This window comes from Salvelinus sp. IW2-2015, linkage group LG1, assembly GCF_002910315.2.
Source record: "Salvelinus sp. IW2-2015 linkage group LG1, ASM291031v2, whole genome shotgun sequence".
Lineage (NCBI taxonomy): Eukaryota > Metazoa > Chordata > Actinopteri > Salmoniformes > Salmonidae > Salvelinus > Salvelinus sp. IW2-2015.
In genome coordinates, this window is record NC_036838.1 from 38066486 (window position 1) to 38080387 (window position 13902).

The following is a 13902-nucleotide window of genomic DNA, read 5'->3' on the forward strand; positions in this document are numbered from 1 at the left end:
TGATCACATGGCCTTCACAGTCAAATCCCAAAGTGACAAATAATGTATTTTCATGGCTCAGATTTGCATGCCAATTGTCACTGGCCATAGAACAAAAAGAACACATGACACCATCTATTTTTGAGTCATACTTGACAGAAGCTGGGCGAGCTAAATTGTGCAAGAGGAAGTCAACTTGGAACATCCATATGTTCTCTATTTCTAATCCACCCATCTCTTTCTAAATCCAATGGAGTTTGCCATTTTTAACCTTCACTTTTGCCCTCTGCTTCATCCTAATTGGATCTAACGGTTCCCATGGGAACGCCAGAAAAAGCCCTACCCAATCCCAACCTGACGGCAAGATGTCAGGTTTAGCGTAGGGGAATTAGGGAGGGCTAACACCAGAGAGTACAGCTTCCCTTAGTCCCCAAGCAGTGATTGTCTGACTGTGTGTCAGTATACATCTCCGGTGTCCTCTTCCTCCAGTCACCAACCACGGACTGAGGCCAGGATCCCCTGTTCCCAGCCCCCACCTCTGCCTCCCTCTGTCCCTGTCTCCCAGTGCACCCCTCAGACGCCGGGAGCGGCCGGCCGCATTTCCGTACCACACAGGATCTTGGCTTGAAAGAGTGATAAAAAAAAGTAAAAAATGGGAGCCGGAGGAAGTGTCGAAGACAAGGCATTAGCCGCAAAGTCCAAGGAGCTGGAAAAGCAGCTGGCGGAGGATGCGGACAAAGAAGCCAAGACAGTCAAGCTTCTGCTGCTTGGTAAGGAGCTGTTGTGCTTGTGGGGCTTCTTCTGAAAGTGCAGAAAAGTAGAATGGGACCCTCAACTGGCTTATGGTCTGTTAGCATATAAACCTGAACAGTGTCTGATGCAAACGCCTAGGATGAGCATAATCTTCTTTAAAAAACGGGAAAAAAGATATTGGTTGGAGATGAGAAAGTATGCAACTACAGTATGTGCCCTGTTCTTGGAGAAATAGTCACACCGCTTTTTTTTMGGTCAAAGTTGGGGGGCATTGTATTGGAAATTTCACAGCAATAAAAGTTACAAATACTTTAAGTTTACATCATGTAAACATTTGAGGTTTTGCGATGAGGCAGCCATACCAACCTGTATGAGCTTAAGCATCATCCATAGCAAACCTTTATGAGCATAAGCATAATATAAGATTTACATTGGTTACACTAATGACAAAAGTTGTGAATATTCACTGGTGAAGTTGACATAGTTGTTGTGAATTCTTTAATACTTTGATATGGTCACTTGATTGATGGAGCTCTTTTCTCAAGGTCATTCTGGAACATTTTCAGTAGCTAAATAGAGGCTCTTGTGGAAACACCTCTGAAATGATCAGAATTTGGATAAATGTAATATGCTTTTCCATTTGTGTAACACTTCCAGACTTGTGGAAACTTGCCAATGCTGAAATAGTACATCCAAAAACGGGCTTAACCTATTAGGACTATTCAATCAGGACTCTAGTGTTGATCCTGATATTGTATCTAAGTCTCAGGTATATATGAAAAGAGCTTTAACAGTAAAAGTTATTAAAGTAGTTCATAATCTGTTATATACTGTATTGGTGTTCTGTCTTTGCACATTTACTATATTTGCACATTCAACGTGACCCATGTCACTATAACACAGTCTGGATGCAAACAGATAAACATGTCAAGCTGAAAGTAGCTTACATTAAATCAGATAAGCCCAAGAGTGACTGCTGCTGTTACGTTACCTCAAGACTGAGATGAGAAATCGTAGGGCTTGTGAGGTCAGAGGTGTAAAAAAACACCATAGTAAAAGGCAATACCATTTCTATTGACTGAAACAACAAGTTCTCTCATACTGACATTATCTGTATGACAGTCGTTACTGGGTGTATGGGATAATTTAATGTTTCTCAGCAGCAATAAAGTTAATAGCTGAGTAAGTTCCCCTGAAATGGAACGTGTTGATTCATAACTAGGCTACTAGAAGAGAAGTTGTAAGTCTATTTCTATATTAGGGACATCAAAATACATTTTGATTCTGAGAAAGGTCTGAAAAGTGTAAAATGTGGAGCACTACCTAGCAGGGAATCAGATTAGTGTTAATGTTTGGTTCTGAAAGGATTGGAAGAGCCCTATGTTGTCTTCATAGGTTAGGAAACCAGGCTTATATATTTATATATTTCTGTATAAGTGGCCAAGGTTATGAATGTTGACATATCAGATGCATTTTTTCAATACAGTATGTAAAACAATGAGCCGTAGATACGTGTCATGAGCCCTGGTTATAAATAGCTTTGTGAGAGTTCAGGGGCAGGATTTAGTAAGCTTTTCTCATAGGATCATGGTAACCCAATTATGCTTTCTTTCCTGCCACTTAGACTCCCTGTAATCATTTCTCTAGCACTGGGTTACAACATGGCCCCACCTTGCAAAATGCATCATGAAATGCTAATTAGTAACGTCACAGAGACAAAAAGTAAGGGCCAAGCTAATTGACAAGGGCCAAATAGATCAATACTGTAATTCTGAGGAGCCAAATACAACAAGTACCAAGCCACTAAAAGGTTGCAGACTATAGAGTCAACAGAGGACTACCAGAGAAACTCAGTTGGGTCAACCATCAGAGTAACCAGAGCAAGCAGCCTCAAAAGCTCATTAGGATAAATTACAGGAGCCAATTTACAATAATGGAGCCAGAACATCCACCTGAGTTTACAACAGATCAAAGATGCAGATGTTACATCCTGTACACCATAACCCCTGTCTACACCCCTCACTAACAGTAAATAGGGGCCATGGTCCACATTTTAAACTAAACCAATGAGATACAGTGGCAGCTGAAGCAATTGGTCAAATATTGACACATTGCAAAAGTGAAGTCCTGTGAAATGGCTGACCCACAATACAGTTGGCAGTACTGCAACCATAACATTGTGAGTTGAGGCTCTGTAGACGTAAAATAGCAATTTCATGCCATCAATCCTCATGTCTCCTGTTGCTCCTGCAGAACACAACACAGATGCAACACAGCCAACTCTCTGGCAGAACTATGGAGTAACAATTACTAAACACAAAGTTGTTCTGTATTTTGAATGACATGTATGTGAAACATCTCTATTACTTTTGTCATATTCAACAACATTTGCTGTCAGAGCTTAGTGTATGATGTGTGTCTTGGGTGCAAGAACAGTGACTACTCAACTCTTGCTTAAAAAGAAAGCAATTGAACATTGACTTGGCAGAAGGACATTTTCTGTAGCTCCATGGGTGAGCCACTTTATCTGATACACGGTGCCATCTTCTGGTTCTAAGCTGAAGTTGAGAGATGCTTCAGGTATCAATGACAGATTAGTATTTACACTATTATTAGACCAACAGTTTATTTCTGTCAGCCCATTATAGTCTTTTCTTTCATCGGGAGGTAGGGATTCAAGAGTTAGGTATGAGTTTAAACTAGGTCTCTGTTTATCTAAAGCAGTTTTTAAACGAAATTGGTGGTGAAGTTTTTTACAGGATGAAAATCTATTTGGCTTTTTGGGAAACATGGAACCTCAAGAGACCATCAAAACAACTATGAAATCAGAGAGGCAATTGCTTACAGCCATTTGGCACAAATAAAGCATGGATTAGTGGAGACGTGTTGCAGAGACAGCCCACTAAGCACGGACCGACACTACGTCTTTTGGATATCTTGTTTTGGTCCTGTCCGGACCGGCGGTCTTTTACTTGCGTGGTCCGGACAGCCTTGATTTCAATGTCGGACTGGACCGAATCTTAACCAAGTTTCACAAGTTTGGACAACACAGTACAGTAGAGCACAGTACATTACAGTACAATACATAACATCTAAGTATAGTGTACAGTACAATATAGCACAGCAGAGCACAGTACATTACAGAACAGAAAATAAAAGTACAGTACAGTAGGTGCACAGTAGAGTGAAGTACAGTAAAGTTCAGTACAGAACAGCAAGGTACAGTATAATGCACTCTACTCTAATATACTCTACTGAATTAAACTGTACTGCACTGTGCCCTATTCTACCGTACTCTACTGAATAAAACTACTGTCCTGTACCATACTGTACGCTACTGTACTGAACTTTGCTGTACTGGGTTGTTCAAACTTCTGAAACATGACCTAAACATCTATCTGTTCAGATTTCACATTTGTATTTGTTTGGGTGCAGAGTTTATTAGAATAATACCCAGCAAGGTCAGCAAGTGTTTGTTTTTACATTTACATTTTGGCCATTCAGCAGACGCTCTTATGCAGAGTGCATTCAACCAAGGTAGATAAACAACAACATATCACAATCATAGCGACAACAAAAAAGATCTGTAACTGTTGCTGAGAATGTTATTGTAGTTGAAGTGGTCTGTTGGATAATTCTGTAGGTTGGACTACTTTGAACTAGCCTGGCTGACTTGACCCATGTCACTCACAGCACAGGAAGAGTTGTGACACACATTAACTTTTGGTAATGCAATATTTGTTCAGAAAATCTGTGACGGGTTTAATTGGTTCTCTCAAGTGTTTTTTTGTTGAAAATCCAACTGTTGTAATAGAAGGGGGTGGAGCTCAGGGGCTGTGTGTGACTGAGCAAGTGGGTGTTTGTGAGAAAGACAAAGGAGAGCCAATCAGTAAAAGCACAGACACCTTTCATTATCGACACATTGTGCTGACAACATCAAAAGAGCCATTCAAGACTCTGAAGTCAGGAGGACTTTGAGAGTAAGGTCTTAGCCAGACTAACTTTGAACATCGTCGTTGCCAGTTTTAAAGCTTTTGATCTTCAGTTGGCTCCTCTTTCCTTTATGGATTTAAAAAAAGTTATTGTGATATAATGCTCACTTCATTGTGCAGTGGAAATTTGTCCATAGAATCAATGACCAAAAAATACGTAATTTCACATCTGTAAATTATGTATTTTCAACTTTCATTCAGAACCAAACATGAACCTGATTTCAACATCCAGAAAATATGTATTTTCAAAGTCCGGAAAATACAGTACCAGTCAATGATTTGGACACATCTACTCATTCAAGGGCTATACATTTATTTTTTACTATTTCCTACATTGTAAATAATAGTGAAGACATCAAAACTATGAAATAACACATACAGAATCATGTAGTAACCAAAAAAGTGTTAAACAAATCCAAATATATTTTAGATTTTAGATTCTTCAAAGTAGCCACCCTTTGCCTTGATGACAGCTTTGCACACTATTGGCATTCTCTCAACCAGCTTCATGAGGAATGCTTTCCAACAGTCTTGAAGGAGTTCCCACATATGCTGAGCACTTGTTCCTTCACTCTGTGGTCCAACTTATACCAAACCATCTCAATTGGGTTGAGGTTGGGTGATTGTGGAGGCCAGGTCATCTGATGCAGCACTCCATCACTCTCCTTCTTGGTCAAATAGTCCTTACACAGCCTGGAGGAATGTGTTGGGTCATTGTCCTGTTGAAAAATAAATGGTAGTCCCAGTAAGTGTAAACCAGATGGCATGGCGTATCGCAGCAGAATGCTGTGGGAGCCATGGTGGTTAAATGTGCCTTGAATTCTAAATAAATCACAGACAGTGTCACCAGAAAAGCACCTCCACACCATCACACCTCCTCCTCAATGCTTCACGGTGGGAACCACACATGCGGAGATCATCCGTTCACCTACTCTGCGTCTCACAAAGACACGGCGGTTGGAACCAAAAATCACAAATTTGGACTCATCAGACCAAAAGGACAGATTTCCACCGGTTTAATGTCCATTGTCCTTTAGTAGTGGTTTCATTGCAGCAATTTGACCATGAAGGCCTGATTCACACAGTCTCCTCTGAACAGTTCATGTTGAGATGTGTCTGTTACTTGAACTCTGTGAAAAATTTATTTGGTCTGCAATTTCTGAGGCTGGTAACTCTAATGAACTTATCTTTTGCAGCAGAGGTAACTCTGGGTCTTCCTTTCCTGTGGTGGTCCTCATGAGATCCAGTTTCATCATAGCACTTTATGGTTTTTGCGACTGCACTTGAAGAAACTTTCAAAGTTTCTGACATTTTCCGGATTGACTGAACTTCAAGTTTTAAAGTAATGATGGTCTGTCGTTTCTCTTTGATTTTTTGAGCTGTTCTTGCCATAATATGGACTTGGTCTTTTACCAAATAGGGCTATCTTCTGTATACCACCCCTACATTGGCACAACACAACTGATTGGCTCAAATGCAATAAGAAAGAAAGAAATTCCACAAATTAAATTTCAACAAGGCACACCTGTTAATTGAAATGCATTCCAAGTGACTACCTCATGAAGCTGGTTGAGAGAATGCCAAGAGTGTGCAAAGCTGTCATCAAGGCAAAGGGTGGCTTCCATATTCCATATATGTTAATTCATAGTTTTGATGTCTTCACTATTATTCTACAATGTAGAAAATAGTACAAATAAAGAAAAACCCTGGAATGAGTAGGTGTGTCCAAACTTTTCAACTTTCATTCAGAACCGAAAATTAACCACCATTTCAACATCTGGAAAAAACATATTTTCACATTTTATTTAAAGGATGGGCAACCAGCTGTTTTATTGTCACATACATTGGATAGGTGCAGTAAAATGCGTTGTTTTACAGGGTCAGCCATAGTAGTACGGCACCCCTGGAGCCTTGCTCAAAGGCACATAGACAGATTTTTCACCTCTCGTATTCAAACCAGCGACCTTTCTGTTACTGTCCCAACTCTCTAACCGCTAGGCTACCTGCCGCCCTAATAGTAGAATACAGGTGCAATTTCGAAATTTGGTTGTGCATCAGAGTTTTCCTATTGTTATGTCAGTCACTGACAGTCACTCAGTTAGCTAAACATTTGAGTCTAGCCGGCTATCTAGTTAGTCTAGCCGGCTATCTAAACGTAGTAATCATGGTCGAATTACCGACCGGCGGGGCCTCATTGATTTTGTTGGTCACTTTCACTCAGATATAATATAAAAAACTGGAAAAATGTCTCTCCACCCTATGGCAAAGTGTATAATTGCAAAATAAATGCTGTAAAACTGCAAAAATACATCTCCGCCCCATGGCAAAATGTGTAGAATTGCAGCAACCTTGCTTTAAAATTGCAACATGTTCAATGCCCCATGGCAAAATGTGTAGAATTGCAGGAAATTAACTCAATTTTGTCTCTACACTGTCAAGAGGGGGTCCACTAAAATGTTTTGCTCACAAGGTGGAGAGGTCAACAAAATTCCACTTAGTGCCCCCAAAAGGCTATGGGGCTGGCTCTGACTGCATGTGTGGGTATGAATGCGGGTACACAGACCCGCGAGCCACTGCGGCTCCTCATGATGAGTTTTCCTGGAGGCCCCCACCCCCATCAAAGTTGCCTATCCTTTGTTCAGAACCTAAAATGTACCAAACTTCAACGTCTGGAAAATACGTCTTTTCAACATAATTTTGCCTACTGGGAGTCTTCTGGTTAATACCTTAAACCTTTACCTACACATGAGTAAGAGAAGAAGCAGCAACAGAGTGTAGAGGTAAACCAACCATCCTGCAGAAATTAAACAGTTGTGATAACTGACATGAGGTCAAGAAGACAGAGCAGTGACGTCTTCGCTTATCGGACAATCCTCTGAGAGGCTTTTCAACCCCAGGCCTTCTTACCCAATGCCTCTCAAATCTCTCCATTTAGCCCTGAGCTAATAAGGTCACTGGCCTCTGCTAAACCATTGGGACAGATGTCAATCACATTAGCCATAAACCCTTTCATACGCCCAATTCAAAATAGTCAGGAATCTTAGATGGCCCCCTTGAGGTGGCGTGTGGAACAACAAATCAGCTCGTGGTGACAATCTTGTTTGATATAAACCCAGAGTGAAATTAGCTTACTGGTATTATTACATTAAAATTCACTGCTCATCTAAGTCTGCCCTATGGCCCAGAACTTGTTTACTCTATTCCTATTCCCCCCCACTAAGTGTGTTGTTACAGTTCATGCAGAGAAATGGGCCAAGCTGTTAGTGTAGTGTGTAATGGGAAATATCCTATAGGATATGCAATGGTACAAATGCAACAACAACATGCAAAACCAAAGCTAAACACAAAACAGAAGATCATGATAGAACGGATGTGAAAGAACTGTAACTGTCACTTTTGCAACACCACTGAATGCTTGTCATGTCGTGTGTCTAAAAGCACTGGATCTGTGGCAGTGGAAGGGATGGGCAACTGCTGAGGTTCCTCTTTCACTATGTGCCATCATTATACATCTCTTTGCTCATGCTATGTTTCGMCCCTTGGGTTCCCTTTAACCAACTACAGGGTGAATGATGATGATGTGTTTGTACATGGGAAAGCCCTTGTAACATATCTACTTCTTAATTTGTTTTACCAGGTGCTGGTGAGTCTGGGAAGAGCACAATTGTTAAGCAGATGAAGTGAGTATAACAAAACAAACGCATTGCATCTCTCATTCCTCCTCACTCACATGCAGGCAACCTTGTCCAAATACTGTAACTCTAAATACTGTAACTCACTCTAAAAGGTGTAAACTGGGTGTTCAACAAGATGGACTAAGTTAATAGCTCATAATCACAACAGAATTAACCATAATAGAATAGATTGTGGTGGCTACAATTGACATGTACCCTTACAGAACAAAACACTTGCTGCAACATGATAAGTACCAGTTCTTGCCACTAGTGATTGTTGGTATGTATTCATTTGGACAGTGAAGATAAACATTTAATTTGGCTCTATACTCCAGCATTTTGAATATATGAGGCGACAGTACAGGATTTCACCTTTTATTTTAGGGTATTTTCATACCTGTTTAGAAATGAATGCACTTTATGTATCGAGTCCCCACATTTGAAGGTGTCATAAGTACACTATATATACACAAAAGTATGTGGACACCCCTTCAAATGACTGAATTTGACTATTTCAGCCACACCTGTTGCTGACAGGTGTATAAAATCAAGCACACAGTCATGCAATCTCCATAGAAAACATTGGAAGTAGAATGGCCTTACTGAAGAGCTCAGTTACTTTCAACACGGCACCGTCATAGGATGCCACCTTTCCAACAAGTCAGTTCGTCAAATGTATGCCCTGCTAGAGCTGCCACGGTCAACTGTAAGTGCTGTTATTGTGAAGTGGAAACGTCTAGGAGCAACAACGGGAAGTGGAAGTGAAGTGAAGTGGTAGGCCACAGAAGCTCACAGAACGGGACCGCAGAGTGCTGAAGCGTGTAAAAATCATCTGCAACACTCACTACAGAGTTCCAAACTGCCTCTCGACACAACGTTAGCACAAGAACTGTTTGTCGGGAGCTTAATGAAATGGGTTTCCATGGCCGAGCAGGCGGATACAAGCCAAAGATCACAATGCGCAATGCTAAGCGTCGGCTGGAGTGGTGTAAAGCTCGCCGCCATTGGACTCTGGAGCAGTGGAAACGCGTTCTCTGGAGTGATGAATCCCGCGTCACCATCTTGCAGTCCGACAAACAGATCTTGGTTTGGCAGATGCCAGGAGACCGCTACCTGCCCGAATGCATAGTGCCAACTGTAAAGTTAGGTGGAGGAGGAATAATGGTCTGAGGCTGTTTTTCATGGTTTGGGGTAGGCCCCTTAGACTTTCAGCATGACAATGCCCCTGTGCACAAAGCGAGGTCCATACAGAAATAGTTTGTCAAGATCGGTGTGGAAAAACTTGACTGGCCTGCACAGAGCCCTGACCTCAACCTCATTGAACACCTTTGAGATGAATTAGAACAACGACTGGAAGCCAGGCCTAATCCCCCCATATCAGTGCCTGACCTCACTAATGCTCTTGTGGCTGAAAGGAAGTAAGTCCCCGCAGAAATGTTCCAACGTCTAGTAGAAAAACCTTCCCAGAAGAGTGGAGGCTGTTATAGCAGCAAAGGGGTGGGGACCAACTCCATATTAATGCCCATGATTTTGGAATGAGATGTTTGACCAGCTTTGGTCATGTAGTGTATTTGGACAAATTCACTTATAGTGTATTGCATTCAGTCAAAAGCTTAGCATTTGGTCCCATATTCCTAGCATGCAATGACTACATTAAGCTTGTGACTACAAATGTGCATTTGCAGTTTGTTTTGGCTGTGTGTCAGAGTTACAGATGCACAAAGATCATGCCCCCAAAACATACCTCTCGCCATTACCAATAACAGGGGAGGTTCATATTTTTGGTGGGGTATAATATTTATGCTTCTTTTTCACTCATCATTCATGATTGTGCGTAATCATGGTAGCATCTACATTAATGTAGAAATGTTTAGAAACATATTATATTCTTATTTACAATAAAAGTGACTCCAAAATAACACAATACATTTACCATTCATTGCTTTTGGGCACAACAATCCAAAACACAACCAAAACAAACTGCAAATGTATCCAACAAGTTTGTAAAGTCACAAGTTTCATGTAGTCAATATAAGTGAATTTGTCCAAATACCATCAAATGGGAGGGCTAGATACATAACATGCTTTCATTTCTATACTGTAAACCAAATGTATGAAACATACATGTATTTAAATACTCTCAATTAAAAAGTGACATTCTGTACTGTCACCTTATATAAAACATTTGATATCAAATCCAAAATGCTGGAGTAGAGCCAAATGAAAGGTTATCTTCACTGTCCGAATAAATAGGTAGGGGAGTGCATAATGTCAGTTGTATTTGAAACTGTAATTACAACCCAACTGTTTTCTTCCTCTTATGTTGGGTAGAATTCTCCATCAAGGTGGTTATACCAAAGAAGAACAATTGGAGTTCAGGGCGATCATCTATGGTAACATCCTGCAGTCTGCTCTGGCCATCATCAGAGGCATGGAGATGCTGTCCATTGACTTTGGATCACCAAAAGGATCTGTGAGTCCCACTCTGCATCTTTAAAACCCCTTCTGATCCTCCAAACAGACAATGACACACACTGATAGACATTGACACACCAGCAGAAGTTTCGGTAATTGCACGTTATTCAAATATAAAGAACAACAATACATTGTTAGCTTAGCTAATTAGCTACTTTAGAATGGAAGGAAATTGAAGTTTCAGTAGCGGTAAAACTCACCATTTGACTTCATGGTGCAGGAAGACGGGCAGAAGCTGTCTAACCTGTCAGACTCCATTGAAGAGGGCTCCATGCCCCCTGAGCTGGCTGATGTCATCAAGAGGCTGTGGAGTGACAGTGGTGTCCAGGCCTCCTTCGAGAGAGCAGCCGAGTATCAGCTCAATGACTCTGCTGGATAGTGAGTGTCACAGCAACTGTTATAGTCTGTTATGACAGTCATATCTTTGCTGGTTACGTGTGAGAGTGATTATGTGGGTCTGGGGGTGTGGATGTATGCTAAACTGAAATCTCGCTAAACAGCTACCTTGGAGAATTGGACAGAATCACAAAGTCTGATTACCTGCCCAATGAGCAGGACGTGCTGCGTTCTCGAGTCAAGACAACCGGTATCATCGAGGAGCAGTTCTCCTGCAAAGAGCTGCATTTCAGGTGAGGGAATGTTTGCCAAGCATGGGAGACCACAAGCGGCCAATAGTGGATCTCCTATACATCCTTGTAGCGTGTTAATTCCCTTTGATCTTGGGTTTGATTTTGCACAATCATCGGTTAGGTCTGTACAGTCAGATGTTAACACCTCACTTCTTTAACCTCTCTTCTGACAGGATGTTTGATGTGGGCGGCCAGCGGTCGGAGAGAAAGAAGTGGATCCATTGTTTCGAGGGTGTAACCTGCATCATCTTCTGCGGAGCCCTCAGTGCTTATGACATGGTGCTCGTAGAGGACGATGAAGTGGTGGGTTTGGTTCTACAGTTGACCTCTGAAAGGTCCATTAGTTTGTAACAGTTGTGGCCCTTTATGTAGAAATGTTGTACTTTTGTACTGTTTACTTCCAGTTCTCTTTTTTATGCTGTGATCCATTTGGTAAGATTGAAAGAGCATCATGATTTCTGATTCTAACTGAAGAGTATTTTCTACAGTCTGACTTTGAAGTAAACAATGGATTATTCAGTCACAAGGTTACAGAACTCTACTATCCCATCACATGTTAAAGTCCCTAAGGACATAGCTCAGATGACTAAACAATATGATTGCTTCACAGTACCACCACCCCAGTTCAAGCACAGAAGACATGTAGAGTTGTGTTTGTGTGATAGTCAAAGGCCCAAAATAGGAAGCAAGATCATATCTTGGTTTAGAGTAGTTATTATACTAATCCAGCCTGAGGGAGGATTGTGAAACAGAGATTGTTGGCACTTAACCTAACTTTCATCCTCTTCTCCACAGAACCGTATGCATGAGTCTCTCCACTTGTTCAACAGTATCTGCAACCACAGGTTCTTTGCCACCACCTCCATTGTGCTCTTCCTCAACAAGAAGGATCTTTTTGAAGAGAAGATCAAAAAGGTCCACCTCAGCATCTGCTTCCCAGACTACGATGGTAAGAGTAACCACAAGTAAAAACAGCATAGTACATATTAGTACTATTACATAGTATTTCCCACGAGCAGGAATGATGGAAATGTTCTGTCTCTTCTTCTGCAATATGACGTAGCGGCAAGATACTAAACAGAATAGGTACTGTCAATTTCATCACCTACAATTTTAAACAAATGAGAACCACTTCATAAGCTGCCCGGTTTCTCTACCACTAGGCCCCAACACATATGATGATGCCAGTGACTACATCAAGAAGCAGTTTGAGGAGCTGAACATGAAGAAGGGTGTCAAAGAAATCTATTCCCACTTGACCTGCGCAACGGATACAAAGAACGTCGAGATTGTTTTCGGAGCCGTGACAGACATCATTATCAAAGAGAACCTAAAATCTTGCGGTCTGTTCTAAGCAGATACACAAAGAGGTACAGTAGTTATTGCGTTGGTTCTTGAATTCCAAATCGACGCCTAGCCTGTACATAGACACTTCTACTAGATTTGGACAAATCAGATAATAGACTTGCCTCAGACTAGGTGAAATTTTCACCATGATGGATACACCCATCCAATCTTTTCAGATTTAAAGTGCCTCAAGGGTAGGTTAAATTTGGAATTCAGCATCTTATTCTTTCATGTTATTTTTTGCCTAAAAAAATGTAACTTTCTTCCTCACAGATTGTATTTTTTCCCCTCATCCCTTCACTTGGATTCATGTTGAAGTTGAGCAGTAGGAACAGAAGGCTTTGTAATGTCATAAGACTCTTCAATTCTACACTATCCCTTCCCTTCATTCCTAACTCCCAACACCCTAAATTATGAGTAATGAAGGCAAATTTTTAAAAACAGCCCCTAACTTACTCCAAAGGAAGTCAACACACATGTCCAAGAAATCGAACAAAGATGGCAACATGTTCCTCGCGGAGACAATGTGGATGATGATGTAGATGGAAATGTGGATAAGAAGTCAGAAGAACAACCGAATGAACACGTTTGATATAGGTACTTTATTAGATATTCTGGGTTATTTCTGGCTCTTAAATGGTTTGTGTTGAGGAAAGTGTATAACGCTGCTCATGGAATCCAATTGATAAACTTATGAAAGGATACATTTTGAAGTGATCCATCTTACTCAACTTGGTCAGAGTGAAGTCCTTTCCAGTAACATTGTTCTTGCCCAATGATTTATAATGTTTATATCTAGTTCTGTTTGGATATGATTACTGTTTCGCACCAGATGTAACACAGTAAAAAGTTATTACGCTAATTTCAATCAGCGAGTTCAAATAGCTGGAATTTAAGAAAAAAGTACCATCAAAACAAGTTAGCAATGTATTTTGTAAATAGGGGACCTTAAACATTAATATTCGAATACGTTATCAAAATGTTCAACATCAGTGACATGTTTAGTGATGTGCGTGTATATTCCATTTTGACTACTGACAAATGAACCTGTAA

At 40.8% G+C, this 13902-nt stretch overlaps 1 protein-coding gene across 1 annotated transcript; it reads left to right on the forward strand.

The window, feature by feature from the left end:
* The first annotated feature begins 351 nt into the window (after nucleotides 1-351).
* LOC111967043 (guanine nucleotide-binding protein G(t) subunit alpha-2) lies at nucleotides 352-13796 on the forward strand. Its single transcript, XM_023991954.3, has 9 exons — nucleotides 352-749; nucleotides 8362-8404; nucleotides 10730-10871; nucleotides 11094-11251; nucleotides 11374-11502; nucleotides 11676-11805; nucleotides 12298-12451; nucleotides 12666-12872; nucleotides 13123-13796. Exons 1-8 carry the CDS (start codon nucleotides 632-634, stop codon nucleotides 12854-12856), a joined length of 1065 nt encoding a protein of 354 aa, XP_023847722.1. The 5' UTR covers nucleotides 352-631; the 3' UTR covers nucleotides 12857-12872; nucleotides 13123-13796.
* Nucleotides 13797-13902: the final 106 nt, after the last annotated feature.

Coding starts and splice junctions, on each gene's coding strand:
- LOC111967043 (XM_023991954.3), top strand. CDS start 632: ATGGGAGCCGGAGGAAGTGTCGAAGACAAGGCATTAGCCGCAAAGTCC. Junction 750..8,361: donor AGTCAAGCTTCTGCTGCTTG/GTAAGGAGCTGT, acceptor TTGTTTTACCAG/GTGCTGGTGAGTCTGGGAAG. Junction 10,872..11,093: donor TTGGATCACCAAAAGGATCT/GTGAGTCCCACT, acceptor TTCATGGTGCAG/GAAGACGGGCAGAAGCTGTC.